The sequence below is a fragment of the Tamandua tetradactyla genome, chromosome 9, assembly GCF_023851605.1.
Source record: "Tamandua tetradactyla isolate mTamTet1 chromosome 9, mTamTet1.pri, whole genome shotgun sequence".
In the NCBI taxonomy this organism is placed as follows: Eukaryota; Metazoa; Chordata; class Mammalia; order Pilosa; family Myrmecophagidae; genus Tamandua; species Tamandua tetradactyla.
In genome coordinates this window covers 7,985,130-8,012,254 of record NC_135335.1, presented here as the reverse complement: position 1 = coordinate 8,012,254, position 27,125 = coordinate 7,985,130, and the positions used below count along the sequence as shown (strand labels likewise).

At 48.9% G+C, this 27,125-nt stretch overlaps 1 protein-coding gene across 1 annotated transcript; it reads left to right on the top strand.

Moving 5' to 3' along the window:
• The first annotated feature begins 18,067 nt into the window (after nucleotides 1-18,067).
• On the top strand, nucleotides 18,068-22,875 carry NPAS4 (neuronal PAS domain protein 4). Its single transcript, XM_077114954.1, has 8 exons — nucleotides 18,068-18,275; nucleotides 19,014-19,165; nucleotides 19,326-19,428; nucleotides 19,528-19,801; nucleotides 19,985-20,094; nucleotides 20,441-20,576; nucleotides 20,701-22,136; nucleotides 22,847-22,875. The coding sequence occupies exons 1-8, from the start codon at nucleotides 18,101-18,103 to the stop codon at nucleotides 22,873-22,875; spliced, it is 2,415 nt and encodes an 804-aa protein (XP_076971069.1). The 5' UTR covers nucleotides 18,068-18,100.
• The last annotated feature ends 4,250 nt before the right edge of the window (nucleotides 22,876-27,125 follow it).

Below are 27,125 nucleotides of genomic sequence, written 5' to 3'. Positions count from 1 at the left end.
AGCCAATCCAATTACAAAATGGGAAAAAGACTTGAACAGACACCTCTCAGAAGAGGAAATACAAATGGCTAAAAGGCACATGAAGAGATGCTCAATGTCCCTGGCCATTAGAGAAATGCAAATCAAAATCACAATGAGATATCATCTCACACCCCCCAGAATGGCCATTATCAACAAAACAGAAAATGACAAGTGCTGGAGAGGATGCGGAGAAAGAGGCACACTTACCCACTGTTGGTGGGAATGTCAAATGGTGCAACCACTGTGGAAGGCAGTTTGGCAGTTCCTCAAAAAGCTGAATATAGGATTGCCATACGACCCAGCAATACCATTGCTAGGTATCTACTCGGAGGACTTAAGGGCAAAGATACAAACGGACATTTGCACACCAATGTTTATAGCAGCGTTATTTACAATTGCAAAGAGATGGAAACAGCCAAAATGTCCATCAACAGACGAGTGGCTAAACAAACTGTGGTATATACATACGATGGAATATTATGCAGCTTTAAGACAGAATAAACTTATGAAGCATGTAATAACATGGATGGACCTAGAGAACATTATGCTGAGTGAGTCTAGCCAAAAACTAAAGGACAAATACTGTATGGTCCCACTGATGTGAACCGACATTAGAGAATAAACTTGGAATATGTCATTGGTAACAGAGACCATCAGGAGATAGAAATAGGGTAAGATAATGGGTAATTGGAGCTGAAGGGATACAGACTGTACAACAAGATTGGATACAAAAACTCAGAAATGGACAGCACAATACTACCTAATTGTAATGTAATTATGTTAAAACACTGAATGAAGCTGCATCTGAGGTATAGTTTTATTTTATTTTTTTAATTTTTAAAATTAAAAAAAATTTTTCTCTCTATTATCGTTTCATTTCTTTTTCTGTTGTCTTTCTATTTCTTTTTCTAAATCGATGCAAATGTACTAAGAAATGATGAATATGCATCTATGTGATGATATTAAGAATTACTGATTGTATATGTAGAACGGAATGATTTCTAAATTTTGTGTTAGTTAATTTTTTTAACTAATAAAAAAAATTTTTAAAAAGATATTACATGGAAGAAAATTACAGTACAATATCCTTTATGAATATAGAAGCAAAAATCCTCAATACTGGAAAACTGAATCCAACCATATATTAAAAGGATTATACACCATGACCAAATGGGATTTATTTCATGAATGCAAGGACATTCAGCATTAATATCAATCAGTCTAATACACCACATTAATATAATCAAGAGGATAAAAAGCACATGATCATCTCAATTGCCATAGAAAAGGCATTTGGCAAAAGCAACACCATTTTATGATAAAAGCACTCAAAAAACTAGAAATAGTGGAAAACTTTCTCAATATAAGCAACATTTATGAAGAACTCACAGAAAATATACTCAATGGTGAAAGACTAAATGCTTTCCCCTAAGATCAGGAACAAGAGAAGGATGCCCACTGTTAACACTGCTATTCAACACTGTACTAGAAGTGCTAGCCAGAACAATCAGGTAAGAAAAAGAAATAAAAGGACTTCAAACTGAACTGGAAGATGCCATATTATCCCTATTGTCAGATGACATGATCTTATATATAGAAAATCCCAAAGAATCCACAAGGAAGCTACTAGAACTAATAAGCAAATTCAGTGAAGCTGCAAGATACAAGATAAACACGCAGAAGTCAGTTTGGTTTCCTATGCACCAATAATGAACCACCTGAAAAGGAAATCAAGTAAACAATTACGCTTATGATAGCATCTAAAAGAATAAAATACCCAAGAATAAATTTAACCAAGGAGGTGAAAGATGTATACACTGAAAACTAAAATAATGTTGCTGAAAGAAATTAAGAAGACCCAATTAAATGAATCCCCTGTTCAAGGATTAGAAGATGATACTGTTAAGATGTCAATACTACCTAAAGCAATCTACAAATTCAACGCAATCCCTATCAAAATTCCAGAAGCCTTTTTTTTTTTTAAGCAGAAATGGAAAAACTTATCCTCAAATTCATATGTAATAGCAAGGGACCCCGAACAGCCAAAAAGTCTTGACAAAGAACAAAGTTTGAGGACTCATATTTCCTATCTTCAAAACTTACCACAAAGCTACAGTAATTAAAACAGTGTGGTATTGGCATAAAGATAGACATATAGACCAATGGAATAGAATTGAGGGTCCAGAGAAAATTCCATACATCTAAAGCTAGTTGTTTCTCAACAAGACTGCCACTTCTACTCAGTGGGGAAAAATAGTCTCTTCAATAAATGGTGCTGGGCCAACATAAATCCAAATGAAAAAGAATGAATGTTAGCCCCTATACAAAAATCAGCTCAAAAATTAACACTATATGCAAAAATTAACTCAAAATGGATTAACAACCTAAGTATAAGATCTAGCATTATGAAACTCTTACAAGAATATATAGGGAAATATTTTCAGGTCTTGTAGTAGGCAATGGACTTTTAGATTTTTACATCCCTAAAGCAGATGCAACAAAAGAAAAATGGACTTCATCAAAATTAAAAACCTTTGTGCATCTCAGGACATTATCAAGAAAGGGAAACAACCTAAAGAATGGGAGAAAATAGTTGGAAATCATATATCTGATAAAGGTTTAATATCCAGAATATATAAAGAAATACAACTCAACAACAAAAAGACAACACAATTAAAGACTGTGCCAAGAATTTGAGTAGATATGTTGTGGTAATTAGATTCAGTTGTCACCTTGGCCAGGTGAAGGCACCTAGTTCTGTCGCTGTGGACATGAGCCAATGGTACGTGAACCTCATCTGTTGCTATTACATCTGCAGTCGGCTAGGAGGCGTGCCTGCTGCAATGAATGACGTTTGACTTAATTGGCTGGTGCTTAAACGAGAGAGCGCAACGTGGCACAGCCCAAGCAGCTCAGCATGCCTCGTCTCAGCACTCGCAGCTCAGCCCAGGCCTTTGGACATGCAGAAGGAAATCACCCTGGGGAAAGTTGTTGGAACCCAGAGGCCTGGAGAGAAGGCCAGCAGAGATCACCCTGTGCCTTCCCATGTAAGAAAGAACCTAAGTGGAAAGTTAGCTGCCTTTCCTCTGAAGAACTAACAAAATAAATCCCCTTTTATTAAAAGTCAATCCGTTTCTGGCATGTTGCATTCCGGCAGCTAGCAAACTAGAACATAGGTCTTTAAAGAAGATATTCAAATGGGCAATAAGTTTACAAAAAGATGCTCAACATCATTAGCCATTAGAGAAATGAAAATTAAAACTACAATGAGATATCACTTCACACCCACAAGAGTGACAACTATTAAAAAAAAAGGAAATTAAAAGTGTTGGAGAGGATATAGAGAAATAGGAATGCTCATTCACTGTTCGTGGAAATGTCAAAACAGTATACAGCCACTGGGAAAAACCAGTTCCTCAGAGCATTATATCTTAATTATTAGGTATTAATTAATTGTCTCAATTAATTATTAAGTAGTAATTATCTTAATTACCTCTTAGTTATTAAGTATAGAATTATCATGTGGCAGTCTCACTCTTAGGTATAAACTCAAAAAAACTTGAAAGCGGGGACTAGGACAGCTATTTCGACACCAATGTTCATTTCAGCATTATTCACAACACCCAAAAGCTGTGTATTAGTTAGGGTTCTCTAGAGAAACAGAACCAACAGGAGATACCTGTAAATATGAGATTTTATTAAAATATCTCATCCGACTTTATTGCATGAGTCCCAATTCCATAGGTGAGACCGCGAGCTGGCAACTTCGATGAAGGTCGTGGATAAATTCCCCAGGAAATGCTGGCTGGCTGAAGAATAAATGAAAGCTCTCTCTTCTCCCTTAAAAGTCATCAATTGATTAGATTAAATCCAACTGGTTGGATTCTCTCATTGTGGAAGATATTTCCTTAGTTGATCATAGACGTAATCAGCCACAGATGCAATCAACAGACTGATGATTTAATAAACCAATCTTCCGGTTTATTAATTTGCCATAAAATGTCCTGGCAATAATGGTTAGACCAGTGTTTGCCTGACAAACAATTGGGCATCATCATGTGGCCGGGTTGACACCTGAACCCAACCGTCACTGGGTGGAAGCAACCCAAATGACTCTCAACAGATGAATGGATAAACAAAATGTGGTCCAGCCATACAATGGAATATTATTCAGTCATAAAAGGAAATGAAGTGCTGGCATATCTTACGGAGGAATCTTGAGCACATTATGTTGAGTAAAATAAGCCAGACACAAAGGGACAAATATTATAAAATTTCTCTTATATGAAATGCTTAGAATTAGCAAATTCATGGTGACAGAAAGCAGGATAGTCATTACAGGCACTGGAAAGGGGGACATTATTGCAAAATGAGTATGAGATTTGGTTTGGGATGATGAGAATAATCTGGAAACATAGTATAAAAGTTACACAATATTGTCAGTGTACTTAATGTCAGATAATTGTCCACTTAAAATAGTGAAAGTGGTTTTTATGTTACGGTTATTTACCACAATTAAAAATAAATTATTTTTTTAAAAAAACAATACAACTAGATAATAAAACCAAAACCACATGGACAAGATTTATAACAAAAGTGGGGGACAAAGTCTACCCACCACCCCCAAAATACAAGCTGGTGTAGACATGCCACCAACAGCCCCCCTTGCACCGAATCAGCATCTTTGAAGGAAAAATAGAAGAAAGCAATGAACCTAACAGCAGTTTTTCTCTGGAAAACATGACATGCCAATTTGAAAGCAGCAATTGAAACTTAGGAGGCATTTTTCTCACTCCAATAGCAGGGATTCGCCCTAAGCAAGAAGATGCATTGTACAACAACAATTATAAAATGTGTGCACGGTATACATTAAAATATCTATATCATCTGTCTTATCTATCCATCCACGTATTTATCTGAATGTCTGATGGACTATAAGGCATCTGGTCCCCAAGACTCTTAAGCCCCTTGAGGGTAGAGAGGATCCCTGCCCCTCTCCTGACCTTGGGCTGCAAGTTGCTGATGGAAGAATACCAGCGATGCTAAGGGGTAAGGCATGGCAGGAGTGCTGGATTTTCCTTTATCCCTCTGCCTAATCATAACAAAAATTCAAAGGTCACGAGTCTAGAGACCTGGGTTCCCTCCATGAAACCTCAGGCAAACCATTTCTCTGAGTCTCAGTTTCCTTATCTGTAAAATAAGAATAATTATAATGAACTCTATCCTGCTCCTCTCATGGGTATGAAAGTGAGGGGGTCAGAAGCGCCGGCTTTGGGGTCACACGGTCGGGAATTTTGGTGGCAGCTCTGCCCTTTACCACCTGTGGGGTCTTAGAAAGACAAGTTGCAATCTCTTTGAGCCTGTTTTTCTCACCTATGTATTATAAAATTATAATAGTATTTTGCATTACAGGATTGCTATGAGAATGAAACGAAGTGATATGGGGGAAAAAAACGCTTAGTCCTGTGCGGGACACATCGGGAGCGCTCACTAAATGTTAGCTACTCACGTGATAATTTTGTTAATCAGAGTTCTATAGTGAAGTCCGCGGTATTCTTTTCTGCTCTTCTCACTCGCGATCGGCAGAGGGCGACACAGACGGCGGGACGCCAGCCACTTGCCCGCCCGTCACAGAGCCACTGTCGGCCACGCGGTGGCGCTAGTCAACACAATGCCTGGTTTTCTGCAGATTTGGGGGAACGGGGAGAGCAGACGGAGTGAGAAGGAAGTTGGGGGCAATGGGGCTCCCTGCGATTCGAGGAGCCCTAAATCAAAGGCTCGGGGAGACCTGGACAGAGTAGCTCCGGGGTTCCCGGGACACAATAGGATCAGCTAGATATGAATGGGTCCTGGGTGCTTTCTGAACGTGAGGGCGCCCCCTTCCTTCTAGCGCCGGGATTGCATCCCCTTCCCCAGGGAGTTTCGCGCCTGGATGCCTGAAAGAGGGCGCGCGCATCTCTGCGCGCTCCTCCCCTCCTCTCTGTGTCTCATTCATCTGCAGCCTCGGTACGCCGTTGCCATGGGGATGTGATGCAGGCTTGGGGGAGGGAGGCCCCCGGTGACGTCCGCGCTCGTCGCAGCTCGTCTCCCGCGGCCTCCCAATTCTTGCCTATTTTGGAAGAGAGCCGCAGCCCTTCTGCTGATGCGCGCGCGCTGGCGCCTTTTAAAGGCAACCGGCGGGGTGGCGGCTCCACCAGAGCCTGGGAGCTGCCCCCGCCCCCGAGCCGCGAGCTTCGCGCTGGCTCTGGGACCGGGAAGGCCCCGGCGCCAGAGGACCCCACCCCTATCTTAGCGCCCTCCACCCTTTAAGGGGAAATTTCAACCGTGGAGAAAGGAGGCCCTGCCCTTGCCCCCTCGACCCCCAGCCCCTCTCCCAAGAGAGGGAGACTTTTCTTCTATACGAGCCTTGGAAGGAAGCAAGATGCCAGGCCTTGTGCGTTTGGGGATCCTCTCTGGACAAGGTCACAGAGTGAAAACTCAGGTGAGGTCTTCTTAATCGCGGGGTCATCCGGGTCTCAAGAGACCTGCACCCCCACCTCTCCACCCTCCTACCTTGCCCTTTTTCTTTCTGGGCTCAGCCTGGGGCCACGGTTAGAATCCCAGCTGGGAGATCTCTTAGCAGTTGCTCCAATTTCGTCATTAAATTGAAAGGGAGACTGAGGCCAAGAGTAGCACTTGGCCAGGGTCACAAGGCAAGTTCTTAGAAGAGCATGGCCCAGAGCCCAGAGATGCTAACTTCCTGGCCAGTCCAACATTAACTTTGGCCTCTGCCCCACACCCGGCAGAAGGGCCAGACAGCTCTTTGTGGTTCCAGCAGCTGACTTCCCAGATCTATGATGCACTGCCTTCTCTCCACCAGCATGGTCCAGACCCAGTGGACTTTCTGTACCCATGGTCACTCCGGACAAACTTCTGGATTGCATCGACTCCACAACCAACCTACTAGGTTGCTGCTTGCAAGTATCTGCTTCCACTGAAGGCTTCCTGCTTCACCACCTCACTGGAACTTTCTGGAACCAAACCTTTCCCAGGCTGTTTGCATGTGCCAGGTGGCTTCTCCTGCTCTTCTGGATAGAGGTGGGGACATGTTGGGCTCTGGCATGTGGATCCAGAGCCATGTGGACCCAGCTCTTTGGATCCTTCTGCTCCAACCTGCTGTGCCCTGCAGCACTCATGGGAGGTGGTTGGCCAGGACTCACTGAGGTCAGCTACAAAGTACTTGACTATGCCCAAGGAGCTGTGTAGGTTGCAGACATCCATGGACCCCTGCTCTGGACCAGAGTTGGGGTTCCAGAGATGGATCAGACCTAGCCCAACTTTCCAAGTCTAGCAAAGGAGAGAGGTGCAGGCTTTGCAGCGGTTAACCCTGGAGACTTCAGTGGGCCTTCCAAGGGGCATCCATTACCAAGGCCAAGCCTCCAATGCACAGAAGGGGAAACCAGGGCAGCCCTTGGAGATAAGTGATTTGCCAAGGTCACATGCAACTCAATGCATTGCTGAGACCAAGACCCAGAAACCTGCCTCCTGCCCAGGCTCTTGCTCTGCACCTTGACCCCAGAGAGCAGACTTTGAGAAGAGCCTGGAAAGCACAGTGCTGTGAGCCAGGGGCCTGGCTTGGGTCCATCTCCACCAAGTGTTGGCTGGGTCATTTGGGCCACCCTGTTCTCTGTGCTGGGCCTCAGTCACCCAAGGCGGATGATCTCAAAGGGGTCCCCACCCCAATCGTGAGCCAGGATGTTCTGAAATAGGGTATTCTGGCCAGGCCTTGGGATCCCTCTCTGGATGCCCGTGGGATGCTGCTGAGGGTGTTGACCTCCCACCAGACTGAAGCTAAGGAATGCTGGAGGCAGTAGTTGCTTCAGCCACGAGCTGGGTTGGACCACTCAGGATGGCCTGGGGGTCTGTTTGCACACCTTGGAACTCATTGGATCCCACCAATGGTGAGTCCCCTGGAGCCCTTAGCACAGACCTATAAGAAAGGCCCCTGATGCATTTGAGGGAAGAAACCCAGGGTCAGTACCTGTACTTGCTTCCTCCCATTTCCACATAAACCAGGTCTCCAGGAGCCCAAGCTGGTCTTACTCATCCATGGGTGAGAACTTGAGCCTCCAGGAGACTTCAGACCCTTTTGGACCCTAATACTGGGCACATGGGCCCATCCCCACCTGAAACCAGCTCTCGGGGCTGCAGAATTCAACCCCTCGAAGCCTGGGAGCCACTGGACCAGGTGGGACCTAGGCCCAGAGATGCTCAGAGTACCAGAGATGGGAGGGTCCTTTGAGGCCAAGTGATCCAACCCACTGCCGCTGACATTTTGCATATAGGGAAATTGAGGCTCGGAGAAGGGAAGGGGCTTGGTTAATAACCCCAGCAGGTCGGTGGCAGAGCTGGTACAAAAATCCACATCTCCTGATCTTTCTGTCCAGGGCTCTTTTCCCTACCAAACATAATCCACTGACATCTAGCCTGAAGTCACCGCCTCTTCTTCCTTGACCTTGCAAGTTTTGAACCACCCCCCTATCTGGGCTGGATAATGCAGGAGCAACCATTCAGCCAGTTATATCTTTCTACTCACTCTTCCTGGTATGACACTCCCTTCCTGATTCACCCACTGCTCACCTCTTCTTGGTTCGAGAATATGCTCCATCATCAGGCCATCACTACCACTCTCTCCTCCTTGCCGTGGCTCAACCAACTCCCTGCAGTTCCAGCATTCTCAGGGGTGGGGCGTCCTCTCTGGACCCACCAAGCCTACTACTTGCCCCTAAATACCCAAGAGTTTAACCCCATCACTCTCTCTTGGGATTCAGTGGACCAGGTCCTGTAGACCCTTCCTCCACCGGGTAGAGCCAGTGGGGTTAACAATAGCCCACGCGTCACAGAGTTGCTGTGAGGTTTGAATGAGTCAGTACGTGTAAGGCACAGGTGAGTGCTGCTTCTATAAATTTTGATGTTGCAAGGTGTATTTGGAGAATAACAAGGAGACCCTTGCAGCTGGAGCCTGTGATGACTTAGACATACGTGGATGGAAGGGCCAGGAGAAGTTCTGGTAATGGGGAGTAATGAAGCCATGAACTGGGAAAGAGTACAGTCAGGTTTGCTGCTAGAAAAATGGCCAGGGGAGCATTGGAAGAGCACGTTCAAGCTAGAGTCAGTCTCCATCCCTGGGCATGGTGATTGTTGGCGCCAGCTGTGATGCCCAGGGAAGGCGCACTGGCATGACAAAGCCAGAGCCCTTGAAATAACTTGAAGCCTTTGGTGGTCCTTGACTTCCAAAACCCCCACCCCAACCTCCGGCTGCCATTTTTGTCATTCTCTTCTCTTTGGAATTGCAGCAGCCCGTAGTCTGGCTCATCTGGTGTTCTCAAGCCAAGGCTAGACCAAAGCTGGAGAAAGCCTAGCCAGTGGAGCCGAGGTTCTGCTTACATTCTTCTAGCAATGAGATGCTCACTACCTCCCAAACCAGCCCACTCCATCTCTGCATAGCTTTATTCAAAATTCTATTTTTCACAAAGCTACAATAATGATGACTAACATTCATTTATTCAACATTTATAGTTTTCTTTTTGTGTGCCAGGCATTGTTCTAAGTGCTTTAATGATTGAACGAATCAAATTCTCCCAACCATCCCTTGATGTCAGTGCTATTATTCCCCTCACATCTCTATTTAGCAGATGGGGAAACTGAGGCACTTGCCCAATGTCAAAAGGTCAGCAAGGAGCCATGACTCAGCTGTGAGCACTCTTACCCTGGAGCCCCCCCCCCGCCCCAGGCTTCACCACCTCCCGCTTCTCCCTTCAGGCTCCATCCTGCCATCCTGTGTTACCCACAGGACATATCTGTTCCCCTCTCCTCATGATGACCCTTCAGATATCTGAAGACTCTAAACCCTTTTAAGCCTTCTTGGAATAAAATATCTCCATTCCTTCTCTCTTGTAGATACTTCTTACAAATATTTGTGGGTGCCTGACTCCATAGTGAAGAGCCAATGGTGAATAAAGCAGATACGTCCCCACTGTGGCGCCCACGTCTAGTGGAGCACGGTTCTCAAGAACCTTTAACTGGGGATTTGACCTAATCAGGAGAGTCAGGGAAGACTTTCCTGTGAGGGCTGTTTTAACTTAGGTCTGAAGGAAACATGGGGAAACTCAGGAGAGAGAAGAGGAGAACAGTCTCCAGGCAGAGGGAAGCGCATGTGCAAAGGCACTGTGGCAGGCAGCAGAATAACCAGGCCAGGGACCGAAATGAAAGGTAAATGTAGCTGGAAGAGAGAGCAAAAGACATGACGCAAGGCGGGGCTGGAGAGGACAGTAGGGGCAAGGCCAGTCTGGGACCTTGTAGCCTGTTGGATCTCGATCATCCTTCACAAGTCCAGGCATCTACCCTTTGCCCACTGGTCACTCTGCTGAAGGCTGGGACACTTTATCTCAGTCCCACTCATAGCAAAGCTCCCAGAACCAAGCCCCCCGGCTGAGATGGAGGCTCAGCCATGCAGAGCAGCGGTCACCCTCTTTCCATCTTCTTTCTGCTCTTCCTTTGACACTCGGGCTGTGACAGCTTCTTTTGTGGCTTCTTGTTTCTGTGTGGAGTCTCATTTATGATGCTGCTTTACTCTGTCCACACACCGCAACCACCCAGCCCAGCACAGCATAGCTCGATGAGCCAGTTGCTTGACACTTAGCAACTTAGCTCAAACATGCTACCTCAGGGAGTCTTTCCCTGCCTTTCCAGACCAGGTCGCCCCTGCATTTGGCTCTCCCAAGGAGGCCCCATGTGCCTCCTTTACTGCAATCTACTTAGGATGGCTTTGTCAAGTTCTCACTTTCTCACCAGGCTGTGTTATTGAACCATCAAACCTCTAGTGCCCAGCACAGAGGCTGGAACAGACTCAACATCAGATGTTAGTTTCATAAATGAATTACATATCTGAGCCCCTGCTCTGAGCTGGGCCCTATGCTGGATGCTGGGAATATAGAGACCAGACACAGATGCTGGTGGGGAGACAGACAAGTGGACAAGCAGGGGCAATGCAGGATGAGAAGTGCATTGAGGGCAAAGCACAGAAGGCTGTGTTGGCCTTGGGGATGACTGTCGGACCCAACTGGGGGACCAGCAGGGCAAGAAGACATTCACCATCAGATGGTGAGGGGACCCCAAAACTGGGCTGAAGTAATAAAGGCAGGCAGGGAGGGTCTGTCCCCTCCTCCAAGCTCCTTGAGGACAGGGCCTGCGTCCTGCACACCTGCTTTCCCACCTAGAACTGAACTGAGTTCCTGCTGTTCTAGGTGTTTATGGTTGATTGATTCTTTTTTCTTCCCTCCTTGAATTCCAGATCTCCATATTGCATTGCTTGTCTCCTCTTCCCATCCTTGCCTCCGGGCCTTTGCCTGGAGAAGCTTCATCTTTCCCACCCTGTGGTTCCATGTCCCTCACCTTCTCCGCTCAGCCCACTCACCTAGCCCTGACCCTCTCAGTGCGCGAGTGCCAGCATGTACCCTCTTCACATGAGATTTGTTGATTTCATAACCATAAATAGATAAAATGTTCTGAATGCTTCCCTGTGCAAGTAGAGCCGGGGGAGTGATAACATAATGAAAAAGCCTTAGGAGAGAGAAAACAGCCTGCTAGTTGCAGCTGAACCCAACACAGTCATTGCGCAAACCAGCTCTACATGAAGATTTGTTTTCACTTCACAGATTGGTGAGCCATAGACACAGGACCAGGGAGGTGCTTGGGAATCTGTGCAGACATTTACATGTTTCCAAACCCATCAGTTCAAGACAACAATCTAGTAAAAAAAAAAATGAAAACAAGTGGAAGTCAGGAAATCTGGGCTCTAATTCTAGCTTTCACTGTATTGTAGTTGTGTGAATCTGAACAAGCCACTCAACCTCTGAGAAGGTGTAGAGAGATTCTTCTCCTGGGTTAAATTGGAGGCTCCAATTTCCCCTCATTTTCCACCCACCAGGAAATTTTGTATTCCCGACAATACCTTAATCACCATCTTCCCAAAATGCAGTTCTAAAGACTGGGGTTAGGGTGGAGATGGGATGGGTTATACTCCCTCCTCATTGCCAATCTCAACTCATGTTGCCATGACAACAGGATGTGAAGCATCTCTCCTCCATAGGAGGCTACATACACACAGCTACAAAGTGGGCTAGAAGCTAGCAAGGAGGCTGGCCCTTAGAGCTTCCCAACTTGTCCTCCTTTAAGGTGTGCTCCATGGCATTTGGGAGAGTTAAAGAAAGACGAAGTGACAGCTTGGTCTTCCCTGGGCTCAGAGAGCCTTCGGATGAGAAAGAGAGAGACAAGTGATCTTCCTAGCAGAAACACATCATCTAATCTAAAGATCCTCTAGCTTTTTCTGTAAGGGGTCAATTGGCAAGTATTTACACTTTGCAGGCCATGTGGTTCCTGTTGTAACTACTCAATTTTACATTTTCATAGACAGTGCATAAATGAATGGCTATGGCCGTGTGCCAATGAAACTTCAACTATAAAAACAGTTAGTGGGTCAGATTTGGCTCATAGACAATAGTTTGTTTGTTTGTTTGTTTTGCATGGGCAGGCACTGGAAATTGAACCCAGGTCTCTGGCATGGCGGGTGAGAATTATGCCACTGAGCCACTGCCATACCACACTAGATGATAGTGTTTTCACTCTTGCTCTATCCCCATGGTGCAAGAGAACAAATCTGAGCAGGAAGATAAGAACTGGGCTTAAGGTCCAGCATCGCCACTGACGTGCGTTGTGACTTTGCAAAAGTCATTGGCCATCTTTGAGCTTCAATTTCACCATCTATCAAATGAGCATAATATTATCAGCCAGATTTGTCACGAGAACATGTCTAGCAGGCCACCACAAATCTGAAGTCCTTTCGTCTCTTTGCTTCATCCCTTTGAGCATTGCTAGAAGTGCATTGCTAGAGAGGTAGCAACCTCTAAGACTTTTGTATCTCTCTCCAGAGTAAGATTCTTGGTCTGGCTTTCCAACCTCTAGCCCAAAGTCACCTCATTTCCGTAGCAAGCCAAGCACAGGAGAAAATGAGGAATTCCCTCCTTTCTACCATACAGTCATTTGGCAGGAGGCTATGGTTCACTCCAGAAAGTGATGTGGCTGCAATGGCTGGTGGCCAGGATTTGGAAGAGTCTTTGAGACTCAGGCTGGGACTAGAATTAGGGAAAGTGAGCCTCAATGCTTTCCTAGAGCATTCATCCATGGCCCCAGCCTTCTTGGGGCTCAAGCCAAGTGGCCACAGCTGCAGCCTAGTGTTTACTTGTGGCACCACTGATTGCATCAATGGATCTTCCTTGCATTGTCTTGACCACCTATCTGGGCTGATCGCCTTGAGAGCTTGGCTCTTTTGGCATCTTTTCATCTTCTCTGAAGACCCATCATGTGCCCTTTCTTCCCTCCCTACTTTCTTCCCTTCCTTCCCCTTGCATTCGTTCACGGATGGGCATATTTGTCAGAGCAAGACAAGACACACTTTGACAGTCCTCTGTCAAGGTCTTTGCCCCAAATCTCAAAAAAAGGCAGCCCTACTGAGGGATCTCCATGCTATTCTGGAGAACTAGACTTCCCACCCACCTTACAGTCCCCTCCCAGGAGTTGATGCTCTCCCAAGAACTCTGGAAAAGATCCACCTCCTCTTCCTTAACAGCGGTTGAAGAGTGGTGTCCTCCAGGTCCCCGATAAAGCTATGCAAGAAAGGGTAAGGGATCTCGCGGTCTGTTCTTGCTATCAAAAGCCCTTTTTCGGAAAAATAATAAAGAAAGAAATCAGCCAATCCCTTCTCGATGCCATCACCTCTTCTTGGTGATTTTTCGGGGAAGGAGTGGGCGGGTTGCCATGGCAACAGAAGCGAGAGCTCAACTCCGTAAAGAAGGGACCTTGATATTTTTTCTCTCTCATTCTCTCTCTCAGTTGTGTATGTGTGTGTGCTGCACACACCCGTGCCCACATGAGAAATTTTTTTTTAAGAACTAAAGAAAGCCCTTCTTTTCTCTCAACTCCCCAAATATGGAGCGATGGAAAAGCGATTATTTTGGCAGGCCAGGTTGGATTCAGGATGGCTCAAGGCAGTATGTGTGTGGGGGGGTGAGGTTAGATTTGTTCCTTCCTCCATCTTTTTACCTAGAGATTGCATGCAACGGAAATACCTTCTGAATGGCTGAGGGCCAGGGCCATGGGCTGGAAAGAGGGGAATATCCTGGGTAGAGATAGGCAACCAGGGGACAGAGGTGCAAGAGCCCTACAAGTGACATCAGGGTGAACAACAGAAGGGTCACTGAAGCTGGGAATGCATACAAAGCCACACACGGTCAGATCCTGACAGACAAAGGCACAGAGAGAGACTCAGAAATGGACACATGCACACAGAAAGACACACAGTTGCAGGCGTGTGCAACATACAGGGAGTTTTAGGCTTTAGAAAGACGGGAATAGATGTGGGCATAGGAAAATCCACGGATATACAGGTTTACAGACACACAGTTACAAGACATACAGACAGATACACAGATACAGACATACAAACAGACAGTCACATGCTCATACGAACACTGGCTCAGACACACTGAGACATACAAAAACAATCACAGTCAAATAGACAGACAGACACAAACCCTCAAAGTCTGGCTACCTCCCTTCAATTGCTCAAGCATCCCTGCACAGTAGTGCATAGCAGAGAACTTTACAGGCTCACACAGTGGGTTTAGCTGGGTAGCTCCTTCCCCCCTCCCCTTTCCCTCTATACACTCAATCCAAAGCCCCTCACCCAATTCATTCCCTTGCCCACTTTCCCATAACCAATGGGCTCTGATGCTTCCCCCATCTCAGGCTTCCAATTTTTTAGCCTGTTCTGCTGCTGCCTCCTGCCGCTGGGAAGGAGGAGGGGGAATGGGGTGACTCAGCCAGGCCAGGATGACTCACACTGCCAGTATTTTTAGTAGCGGCCAGGAGCTCTCTAGCGTGCCAGCCGCCCCCCTCCTCCTGCTTGCTATTTCGGAACCATCACTGGTGATATAAATAGCTCCTCTCCCACGGCCTGAAGCTGCTGCCAAGCTATTTTTGGTTCTGTGCAGTTAAAAATAGCTTCACGGAGGTGGGCGGCTAGGAAGGTGGGAGCTGGCCTGGGGAGAGGAGACTTTGGGGCATACAGATTTTCTGAACTTGAATAAGAGTGGGCTAGCTAGGATGAGCCCTTCTCTACATCTTTCCATCCCCTTCTAGACCCTTCTCTCCACCCACAGTGACATCTCCCCAGTCCCATTCTACTGGAAAAATCCAAAGGCTCTTTCTCTGAGCCCAATTCTCCTCTCACACTTACTTCACTCTTATACCCCAGGAATATTGTCTCCTTGAAAGCCCCTCCTCATATTCAGCCTCAGAGGAGAAGGAGATAGTCAAAGGGGCATCACCCTATGGCTTGGTGGACCCAAGCCTCACTTTGATGTCTCAGGCAGACCTTGGCCAACCTGACTTCTCTGGTGAATCTTTCAGGACCACGGACAGCGTCAGCGCTCTTTCACTAAGGGTCTTCTCAGCTCGCTGGAGACCAGCTGGACCCAGCCAATAGACACATCTTCATATGAAGAGGGAAACTAAGACTGTCTCCTAACCAAGATATAAAGCAGCAGTGGGTGATGAAGACAGGAACACTTCCCTATATTTTCGTACAGGGATGGGGGTCCAAAGACCAAGGATTGTCCAAACAAAGACTTAGGGATGGCAGATGGGTCCTTAGGAGGTCAGATAGAGATGAGAGTGGCAACAGAAATGTCCTTCCCGAAGGACATTCTCTGTGACCAGGGTTAACAGGGTTGGAGACAGTGGCAGATGAGTGGGTAGACAGACCCTCCCCACCCCACCCCCTGCCTCAGTTGAGTCACTGAGCCAGGACAGTAAATGTGAATGGTCCCAACCTCAGCCCAAATGGCACAAGAGGCCTGGGTAGGACCCCACAGCCACATACCCTCCCTCCCCAACACTCTTCTCATCAGTCGCATCATCCTACTCTGCCTCTCTTGCTACCACCCCTCTCCATGACAAGTGGGGAGTTCCTTGAGCCCATGTTTTTCTTCTTGGTATCACAGTTCATCTCCACCCTTCCCAGGTGACTTTCTACAATCAGTCCAATTTCCCTTCTTCCATTTGACTTATTTTCATTTTCTTATTTAGCTTTTTGTTTGTTTGTTTGTGCTTCTTCAATTTTAAGGTGATCTTGCTTCAGCCCCTCAAGTGATCTCATTCCCCACCTATGCCCCCACCATCAAATGAGGTTTAGATAAAATACTCTCCCATCACAACTTTTTCTTCCCTTTATGGGATACTGAGGAAAGAAAGATATCCCCCAGCCCCTGTAGAGAGCAACCATCTGTGGTGAAGAAACAAAGAAGAAGTGGGGTGGGGTGGGGGGTAGGATAGGGCAACGGTGGTACAATGTGGAAGCAAAACTGAAAAAAAAAAAGGAAAGACGGTAGGAAGAGCGACAGACAGAACAAAAGGGGAACCTGTGGGGGGCTAGGTGGTGCACAAAGTTCAGACAGACCACCAAGCAAACAATGCGAGACAGGAACTAGGGGGAAACTTAGAGGGCTGAAGATTGAGAGAAGGAGGGAGGAGGGCTTCCCCAGCGCTGAGGACGGGGAGAAGGGCTGTGAGCGGAGGGTCTTTGGTAGGCGCAGGGGTTGCAGAGGGCCCAGCACGGCCCCCTCGCTTCTCTGCGGCGTCCCCATCCTCCCCGCCAGAGGCGCGCGCGCGCGTGTGTGTGTGTGTGTGTGTGTCGGGAGGGTGTGATGGTGGGGAGCCCTTCGGAGTGCTGCGGAGGCAGCCAGGCCCCGCCCGCCTCCCGCCGCCGGCGCGGCAGCCGCTGAGGATTCCTGCCCTAATATGGAGCTGGGATTCCCCCGGCCCCGCCCCCGGCCCCGGCCCGCGAGGCGCTGGAGACTTGCAAACGGGTGTGTGGGGGTGGGGTGGGGGTGGGGGAAGCGTTTGCTTTGGGGACTGGCAACAGAGGAAAGGGATGCCTACGTTGCAAACTCAGATCCTCACCGTGCCCTGAGGCCCTGCCTCAGTTTCCCCCATGAGTGATTAAGGTTAATTAATTGACAGGGAAACGGAGAATCACTGCAGAACTTCTACGTGGGTGTTCTTACTCTTGGCTCCAGGAAAATAGGGCCAAGGCCAAATTCAGTCAGTCCCTCTCCCTCAGTCCTCTCTTTCCACTCTACCCAAAGGGACCCAGCCCCCCAGGTAACGGCCCCTGCTAAATCGCCAAGACCCGGGTTTGGGAAGAGGGGGGTGCTGGTTTATTCTCTGAAAGCAATCAAGGGAATCCCAGATTGAGTAGTCCCCAGAGAGAACCCCCAATGTGACCTATCCCATGGAGGCGAAGGCAGACACTTCCTCCCCCTGTGTGAACGCTATTTATGTCTGCCAAAAAAGCGAGGGAGGGGGATGTGAGGGCCACCTGCTCCTCCCCATTCCCTTATCTCTTCAGAAAAATGGATGTCAGAACCAGCCCCCGCCCTGCCCTGTCCAGGCTCTAATGTCAGAGGTTGCAGACCGCCCTTAGCACTTGCCCTGTCGCTTCCCTCAGCTGAACACATTCGGACGCCTGGGTTCCTGAACCCCACTTGCAGGCTTTCCTAATGCAGCGCCCGCCTCTTCTCTCAGCTCCCTCCAGGCGCAGCCCCCTCCGCAGCCTCCGATTTCGCCCTCCCCTCGGCGCCCCTCCCGCTCTCGTTCTACGTCATCGGATGACGTCGGAAGCCGGGGAGGGAGGAGGAGCTCCCCCCCCACTCCCAAGCCAACGGCTCCCGCTGCAGCTTGCTTAGCCCAGCCTCCCGCCTTCCCGCCCCCCCGTCTCTAAAGCGAGCCCCCCACGCTCGGCAGGAGCTATATAAGGCGGAACAAGGCAGGCTAGGGGGGCAGCGCAGCCGAGCACAGCCCAGGAGAGGAGAGAGAGCAAGCCTGAGCAAGAGACGGGGGAGCAAGGAGGAAGCCACCGGCGCGTCGGGACAGGAACGCAGGTGTTCGGGGCGCCCGAGCTGGAGCTCCGCAGCCTCCAGTCATGTACCGCTCCACCAAGGGCGCCTCCAAGGCGCGCCGCGACCAGATCAACGCTGAGATCCGGAATCTCAAGGAGCTGCTGCCGCTGGCCGAGGCAGACAAGGTCCGACTGTCCTACCTGCACATTATGAGTCTTGCCTGCATCTACACTCGCAAGGGAGTCTTCTTCTCTGGAGGTGAGCAAGCTGGGGCTGCCAGAGAGCCGAGCTGGCGGGCACTGGGGACCTTAGATCTGAGGGAGCCGGCTAGGACTGCCGCATGTCTAGGGCAGCGTTTTGGGAAGCTAGGGCTAGAAGAGACCCGGGGGCTCGGATTCTTACTTTTCCTCTTGAGTTCTTTCCACTGCTCACCTTAGTTCTGCACGAGGGTTAGAGAGGCGGGATGCTGTCCGTGGTGCCAGACTTCTGGGACGCGAAGCATCGGGACCGAATGGCCCCAGTCCCCATGAGCGCGGAAGCGCTCCGGGAGCCCGGGCAGGGAAGCTCTGGAAGTTGCAGGGATGGAGCCGCCGAAGCCCGAGGAAGGGCTGCGGGTATTGGCGATCCTGAAAGGGCTTTTTGGCCGCCCGGGGAGTGCTATCCGCGGTGCTGAAATCTCAGTTGTGCGTTCCCGGCGCTGTTCGTGGTGCTGACCATTCGGCCGGCGCTTTTAGGGCGCTCTCCGCGGTACTGAAAACCAGGGCTTCTGAGGCGCTGGCCATGGTGTAGAATATGAACCATAAGGGTTCGCTAGCAGGAGCGATCTAGCTAGCAACAGGTTTCCCGGCCAAGAGCTGCGGGCAGTGGGTCAACAGGTGTGCGCAGAGGCAGTTCCGTGAGAAATTCCTTCGGAGTCTCTGACTCTCAGTCCGTGCCTTCCCAACCTCTGCTTTGCCTCCCAATCTAATTCCTGACTCTCCGCTTCTTGCCCTGCAGGCACGCCTCTGGCGGGCCCCATGGGGCTTCTCTCTGCTCAAGAGCTTGAAGACATCGTGGCGGCGCTGCCTGGCTTTCTGCTTGTGTTCACGGCTGAGGGGAAGCTGCTGTACCTGTCCGAGAGCGTGAGCGAGCATCTGGGGCACTCCATGGTGAGCGCTGGGTCTTCCCATCCCAGGCAGGGGCACAGATAGGGCATAAAGAGCTTCCCATTCTGAGAATCTGAGAATTACTGGGGAGAGCGGGAAGGGGGACAAATATTGGCTCTTGCTGCCCTCACTAATGGTCATTCCCTCCCTTCCTGCCCCCCAGGTGGACCTGGTCGCCCAGGGTGACAGTATCTACGACATCATTGACCCAGCTGATCACCTCACGGTGCGCCAGCAGCTCACCCTACCCTCTGCCCTGGACACTGGTGAGGATTCCCTCCCTTCTCCACCCCAGTCTCTATCTGCTGCCTGCTGCCTCACTCAGCCAGCCACCCTCTTACCAATTTTTCTTTTCATCTACCTAGATCGCCTCTTCCGCTGTCGCTTCAACACTTCTAAGTCCCTCAGGCGCCAGAGTGCAGGCAACAAGCTGGTGCTTATTCGAGGCCGATTCCATCCACATCCACCTGGGGCCTACTGGGCAGGAAACCCTGTGTTCACAGCATTCTGTGCCCCACTGGAACCAAGACCCCGCCCTGGCCCTGGCCCTGGCCCTGGCCCCGGCCCGGCCTCACTCTTCCTGGCCATGTTCCAGAGCCATCATGCCAAGGACTTGGCCCTACTGGACATCTCTGAGAGGTAAGCCTAGAGTTCTCAGACCCGAGAAGGAAGGCATGCCAGAGAGGAGGGGACACTAGATTCTGGAGAGTCAGGGGCAGGGAGAATGGGGTCTAGTGGGACAGAGGATCTGGGAGGGAGTGAGATGCCTGGGTACCAAAGAGAGAAAACAGAAAGTTGACCTCACCCTTTCCACTTTCCCAGTGTCCTAATCTACCTGGGCTTTGAGCGCAGTGAACTGCTTTGTAAATCATGGTATGGACTGCTGCACCCTGAGGACCTGGCCCACGCTTCTGCTCAACACTACCGCCTGTGTGAGTGTCCAGAGAGGCTGGGGGGCAAGACAGGGAGCTGGGAAAGGGCATGGGAGACCAGGCCAGGAATGGGCTGGGGTCAAGACTGACTTTGGGGAGAGTCCGGAGGTCAGCAGTTTTGGATACTATAAGGTGAACTTTAGGGTGAGGAGTCAAAGTGAGAATCGAATTGGAATTGGGGCACATTGAGTGGTGAGGTCAAGGTGAGGAGCTGAATGCTGCAGGTTAGTGTAGTCAGAGAAGAAGATGCCTTGTCTACTTCAATCAGTGGAGCGATAAGCAAGGGGGAAGTTTAGGAGGTGTTGCCTGATGAGATCCTAACTCTGCATGTCTTCTTTCTCTCCAGTGGCTGAGAATGGAGATATTCAGGCAGAGATGGTAGTGAGACTGCAAGCCAAGCCTGGAGGCTGGGCGTGGATTTATTGCCTTTTGTACTCAGAAGGTCTGGAGGGTCCCATCACTGCAAACAACTACCCAATCAGGTGAGCTGCAGGATACGGACCTGGGCTGGCAGACCAGGTTGGCATGGAGGAGATATAATGCAGGGCACTGCTCTGGCAATGGACACCAAGCCCTTACTAGATGCCTTCTCTCTCTCCTCTCCAGTGACACGGAAGCCTGGAGCCTCCGCCAGCAGCTGAACTCTGAAGACACCCAGGTAGCCTATGTCCTGGGTACTTCCACCATGCTTCCCTCATTCTCTGAGAATATCCTCTCCCAGGAGCAGTGCTCCAGCCCGAACCCACTCTTCACCCCAGCCCTGACGGCTGCCAGAAGCACCAATTTCCCCAGCGCTCCTGAACTTGGCATTGTCTCAGCATCAGGAGAACTTCCTCGACCCCCTAAAGAGCTGGATTTCAGTTACCTGACATTTCCTGCTGGGCCTGAACCTTCTGTCCAAGCTGACATGAGCAAGGACCTTGTGTGCACCCCACCCTACACGCCCCACCAGCCAGGAGGCTGTACCTTCCTCTTCAGTCTCCATGAACCTTTCCATACACACCTGCCCACCCCATCCAGCTCTCTCCAAGAACAACTGACTCCAAGCACCGCAACCTTCTCTGATCAGTTGACACCCAGCAGTGCAACCTTCCCAGAGCCACTAACTAGCCCACTACAAGGCCAGTTGACCGAAGCCTCGGCCAGAAGCTATGAAGACCAGTTGAATCCTTGCACCTCTACCTTCCCAGAACCACTGCTGCCCAGCACTGCCACCTTCCCAGAGTCTCTGGGCAGCCCTTCCAATGAGCAGCTGACTCCTCCCAGCACAGCATTCCAAGCACACCTGAGGAGCCCCAGCCAAACTTTCCCAGAACAGCTGAGTCCCAATCCTACCAAGACTTACTTCGCCCAGGAGGGATGCAGTTTTCTCTATGAGAAGTTGCCCCCAAGTCCTAGCAGCCCTGGTAATGGGGACTGCACACTCTTGGCCCTGGCTCAACTCCGGGGCCCCCTCTCTGTGGATGTCCCCCTGGTGCCCGAAGGCCTGCTCACACCAGAGGCCTCTCCGGTTAAGCAGAGTTTCTTCCACTATTCTGAGAAGGAGCAGAATGAAATAGACCGTCTCATTCAGCAGATCAGTCAGTTGGCCCAAGGCATGGACAGGCCTTTCTCGGCTGAAGCTGCCACTGGTGGGCTGGAGCCACTGGGAGGGCTGGAGCCCCTGGACTCCAACCTGTCCTTGTCGGGGGCTGGCCCCCCTGTGCTCAGCCTGGACCTGAAACCCTGGAAATGCCAGGAGCTGGACTTCCTGGCTGACCCTGATAACATATTCCTGGAAGAGACGCCCGTGGAAGACATCTTCATGGATCTCTCCACCCCAGCCCCCAATGGGGAATGGGGTTCGGAGGATCCTGAGGCAGCGGGCCCCACAGAGGCCCCATCGCCTTGCAACAACCTGTCCCCAGAAGACCACAGCTTCCTGGAGGACCTGGCCACATACGAAACCGCCTTTGAGACAGGTGTCTCAGCATTCCCCTACGATGGGTTCACTGATGAGTTGCATCAACTCCAGAGCCAAGTTCAAGACAGCTTCCATGAAGGTGAGAGTGGGCAAAATGCCCAAGAACTCAAGTCCCTGTCCTGCCAATGAGAATCTGGGCAGCATTAGGCAAGTCGATTCCTCTCTTGGTACCTTGATTTTATTAATGGGATGACATCACCTGCTGCCCAGAACAGCTGTGAGGATAAGAACAGTAATAATAAAAAAAACTATGTTAAAGTTCTGGACAAGTAGGCATGGAAAACAGGGGAGATGGGATAGAATGCTAGAGAATCCTTAGGTAATGATTTGTGCTTCTTAACCCTATGAGGAACCTAAATCAGTCATCATCACCCCATTTTATAGATGAAGACAATCGAGGTACCTGAGATAAAGAAACTTGCCTAATGGTCACAGACCAAATTGATGGAAGAAGGGTTAGAGCTCTCTTCCAGTATTACTCCCTCGAGGGGATAGAGAGCAAGAATTGATAGGGGTTGGGAAAGAAGCGGGGGGGGGGGAGGACTCAGCCCCTGGCCCCATCATAGAATCCCTGCTTTCAGCCTAAGCTCTTCTAAAAGCACAGTCATATTTTCACTTCATCCATCCAAATTACTCCCTTATCTGCTGAGCCTCTATAATCATTCAGTCACTGGGCCAACATATTTGAGGTCCATTCCACGTGCCAAGTCTGCACCGTTTCCTCAACCCATGAGCCCCTCTTTTCCTCATAGGCCTTCCTGACCATCCTCTCTCTCTATCTCTCTGCAGATGGAAGTGGAGGGGAACCAACGTTTTGAATAAGTCTGTGACTTAACGTCGTCAAGTATGGCATATTGTCATCAAGACGTGGAGCCGCTCTCCACCCCGCCCGGGACTGTTGGGGAGATTCTGGGGGCCAGAGGGGGACGTATCTGATTTCCCCAGGCCCCGCAGGATTTGGGAGGGGAGGTGGGAGGGCAAGGGAGGGAGCTTCTTTTTAAAATCAAGAGACTTCGAGCGATCCCAGTTTCCATTTCAATCTGTATTCACTCGTAGTGAGTTTCCTTGAATGGGATTTCAAGCGGAGAACGGGGGAGTCTCACTCCCCCCAACCCCCGCGCTGCCCCATGGGCCTGGACCACTTCTCCACTCCTGGGGGCCAAGTCACCCCTGGGCCTTGGTGGGGGAAAGGCAGGGCCCACCCAGGCCAGCCTGTGCCCTGAGGGGCTCTTGACACCCACGTAGAATTCTCTACATACACCAGTAACGGGATTTCAATTCCGACGGACTCTGCCACCCTGGCAGCACTTCCTGTGACTTTTGCGCCCCGCGCCTGAGGCGAGGGGCGCGAAGACATGCTACGTTCCTTTCCGATGGAGGAAGGCAGACCTGCCGTCACACATGTGCTTGCACGAGTGCATGTACCTGGTGCGGGACTCACGGCCGCCAGACCGACCGCCTGGGCCTGCCCAGACGGCCATCTCGTGGTGCTGCGGTGACTTTGTAGCCAACTTTATAATAAAGTCCAGTTTGCCTTTTTGGTATCTCTGTGTCCTGCACTGTTGGGAAAAGGGAAGGGCTGGGGGACGAAGGCTGTCGGGAAGCCCAGGTGGGAGACTGGGGTTTAAGAGGTAAAGGCTGGATCTGCTTATGGCCCTGATACTTCATTCCTTCAATCATTCATTTGCTCACCCAACATCTGAGTGTAGGTCGTGTGGCCCACCCTGTGCTCGAAGTGGGGGGTTCGGAGTTGAAACGGACGCTACATCTTGCCTTCAAGGTTCTCAGCGTCCAACACTAGAGGATGCTCCAGGTGTCTCCTCCTTGCTCCGGGCTTGTGGAGTTCACAGTGTGAGAGGGAGGATAAGATTCTGGGGATGGATTTAAAGCTTCTGACATATTTCTTTCTTGGGCCTGATCCTGAAGGGAAGGAAATTCCCTTTGCACCTCTGGATCTTTCTATTGGAAATTGTAACCACCTCTGATATCCCACATGGGGCTTCCAGCGGGCAGCCACTCTTTCATTCCTTATTCCCTGCAATGAAGCCTATGGCTCAGATGTATTAGCCCCATTTAACTGATGAAGAAACCGAGGCCCACACACAAAAGGTATTTAGCCTCCACAGTTGGTGAGAAGCTCAGGTGGGAAACACGCCACATCACCTGCATCCAAGCCCTGAGCCATCTCTTTGTCCCAAAAGCCGGTGAACCAGACACTTCAAATCATCTCGGGGCTTTCCCCCAAGCAAGGGTTGAGGAACTCCCTTCTTTTTGGCCTCTTCAAGTCTGTTTTGAGCTAAAGAAGACCCTAAAACTTATGAGCTGAATATAATTTAATGGGTCAGGACAAAAAATTTCCAAGTTTGAGGACCCAATAATCACAATAATCACAGGATAGGGTGTGTGTATGCATGGGGGATGGGTAATGAAAATTAGGATAGAGAGACCTGAATTCAAATCTTGCCTCCACCAATTATTTGCTGATTGTGACCTGAGCTTCAATTTCCTCACAGTTGAAATGGAGCTGGCAATAAAGGCACTTATCTCCCAAAGATGCTGTTAGGATCTGATGGGGTCTCTTTATAAGCTGAGAAGCACTGAACAGACCTAAGTTATTAAATTGAATTAGAAGGTGATGGTGACCACAAAATGCTAGAGGAAGTTCCCTTCCCTACCCTAGGCCCCAGTTTTCACCTGTTGAGTACAGGGGCTGGATTGCAGGAGCCGAGAGAACACTGAAAAGTCTCCTCAACCTCTCATTCCAAACCCTCACGCTCTGGGACTGTGACCTCCAGAGGGTCCTACAGGAGGAAGATGTTTCCATGGACCTGGCACCTTTTGCCCCCCTTGGATGGGTCCTTGGGTGAAACAAGAGAGTGAAATCTTGCCCTTTGTATTCCTTGTGCGTGTTTTCCAACCAGGATCAAAGAGCAGGATGGAGAACCCCAAGAGAGCACGGTCTGAGCTTGGCTCCATCCCTAGCATGGAGCCCATGGCTGGTCCTGTCAGCATTTGATGGAGAGGGTCTTCGGAGAGGATCAGCTCAAGGATTTGAGTGGAAAGTCACCAATTTCTACTGCAAAAATTTTTTCCTAAGCTATCCAGACGGCAAAGGGCTGGAAATTTTTGTTTTGAATTTTAAGTGACCATGAGCTCGAGACAGAAATTGGAGTGCCCTCTAAAAAGATCACTGGTGGTCATCAAAACCAGGGAAAGCCTAGAAACCATCACAGCCAAGGGGAACTTCAGGAGACATGACAACAAAATATAATGTGGGATCTTGGATATGTTGGGTGGGGTCTTGCAATTTTAAAAGGCAAAAACTAAAGAATCCTGAGTAAAGTATGGGCTTTAGATAATAACAATGTATCAATATTGACTCATTAATGGTGGCAAATGTATCACACTAATGCAAGATGGCAATAAAAGGGAAAACTGGGTGTGGAGTAGATGGAAACTTCATCTGTACTGTTGTTGCAATTTTGTTTTTCTCAACCTAAATTTATTCTGAGACTAAAAGTTTATTTTAAAAAGTGAAATATATGTATATATATTTAGATACATGAAAAAAGAAATGCCCCGGTGTTTGGTGGTGGAGGGTGATAGTACAGTCTAAGAAACTGTTTCATTTTCTAGATTGCCAGGAACTCTTTTCCCGAGGAACATCACAGTATTAATTTGTGAGACTACTGGCCTGGCTTTCAGTTGCCTCTTTGTTTTAAACCTGTAGGATTTTTTTTTTTTTTTAGAAATTACCTATGCATTTGCAAACTACTGTTATTACTTTTTTCAAAAGTTTCCTTAAAAAATAAAATAAATTTACAAACACCCCTCCCCTTCCCTCTACTTCCCTCCTCCCTTACCCTCTAATCTACTTTATATCTCTGGGAATTTGCTCTTTCTAGTCATCTAGACATAACTTTTTTTTTTTTTAACTTATGTGTCTTGCTTATTTAACTAAGCATAATATGTTCAAGGTTCTTCCCTGTTAGCTGTGTGTGTGATTTGATGAGAAGACATTCAGAACCAGCTCTCCAGGCTGCCTTGTCCAGTGGAAAGTGAAAATTTAGTAGAGCTAATGTCGCCACCTGCTGCACAGAGAAGTATCTGCTTCTTTTCCTCTCCTGGTGGCTTAGAGCATCATAGCTTAGAACAAATAGGTACACTGAAGCCCAGAGAAAGGGAAAACACTTGCCCAATGGCACTCCTAGAGTCAGCTGCAGAAGCTAGGTCTCCTGACTGTCAGCCAGAACCCTTCCTACTGACATCAGATCGCTCCCTGGGAGCAGGATGTAAAGAGAAAGGGTTCAAGTTTTGGAGTCATAGATACTGGGCTCAAGTACTGGTTCTGCCACCTCATTTTTCACGTGAAAAATAATTACAACACCTACATGTGCCAGGAGCTAGGCTGAGTGCTGGGATAACAGCAATGAAAAAGACAGACAAGTACCCTGCACTCATACAGCTTACATCCTAGTTGTGGGAAGACATGACAAAAAGTAAATAAGCAATTTAATTGGAGAGTTCAGTACTTGCAACAAAGGAAAGAACTATGAGGCTGGCATGGTGAAGATTACCTGTGGGGGGGCATCTAATTTAGAGTGAGCTGTCAGAAAGCCCTTTCTAAGGCGATGACACTGAGATAAGACCTGGGAGACAAGAAACAGGGAGAATATTCCTAGGTAAAAGAAGGTGTTCTAGTTTGCTAGCTGCCAGAATACAACACACTAGAGACGGATTGGCTTTTAATAAAAGGGAATTTATTTTGGAAAGGCAGCTAACTTTCCACTGAGGTTCTTTCTTACATGGGAAGGCACAAGATGGTCTCTGCTGGCCTTCTCTCCAGGCCCCTGGGTTCCAACAACTTTCCCCGGGGTGACTTCTTTCTGCATCTCCAAAGGCCTGGGCTGAGCTGCCTGTGCTAAAATGAGGTACGCTGAGCTGCTTGGGCTCTGTGCTACATTGAGCTCTCTCATTTAAGCACCAGCCAATTAAATCAAACATTATTCATTGCAGCAGGCATGCCTCTTAGCTGACTGCAGATGTAATGAGCAACAAACAGATGAGG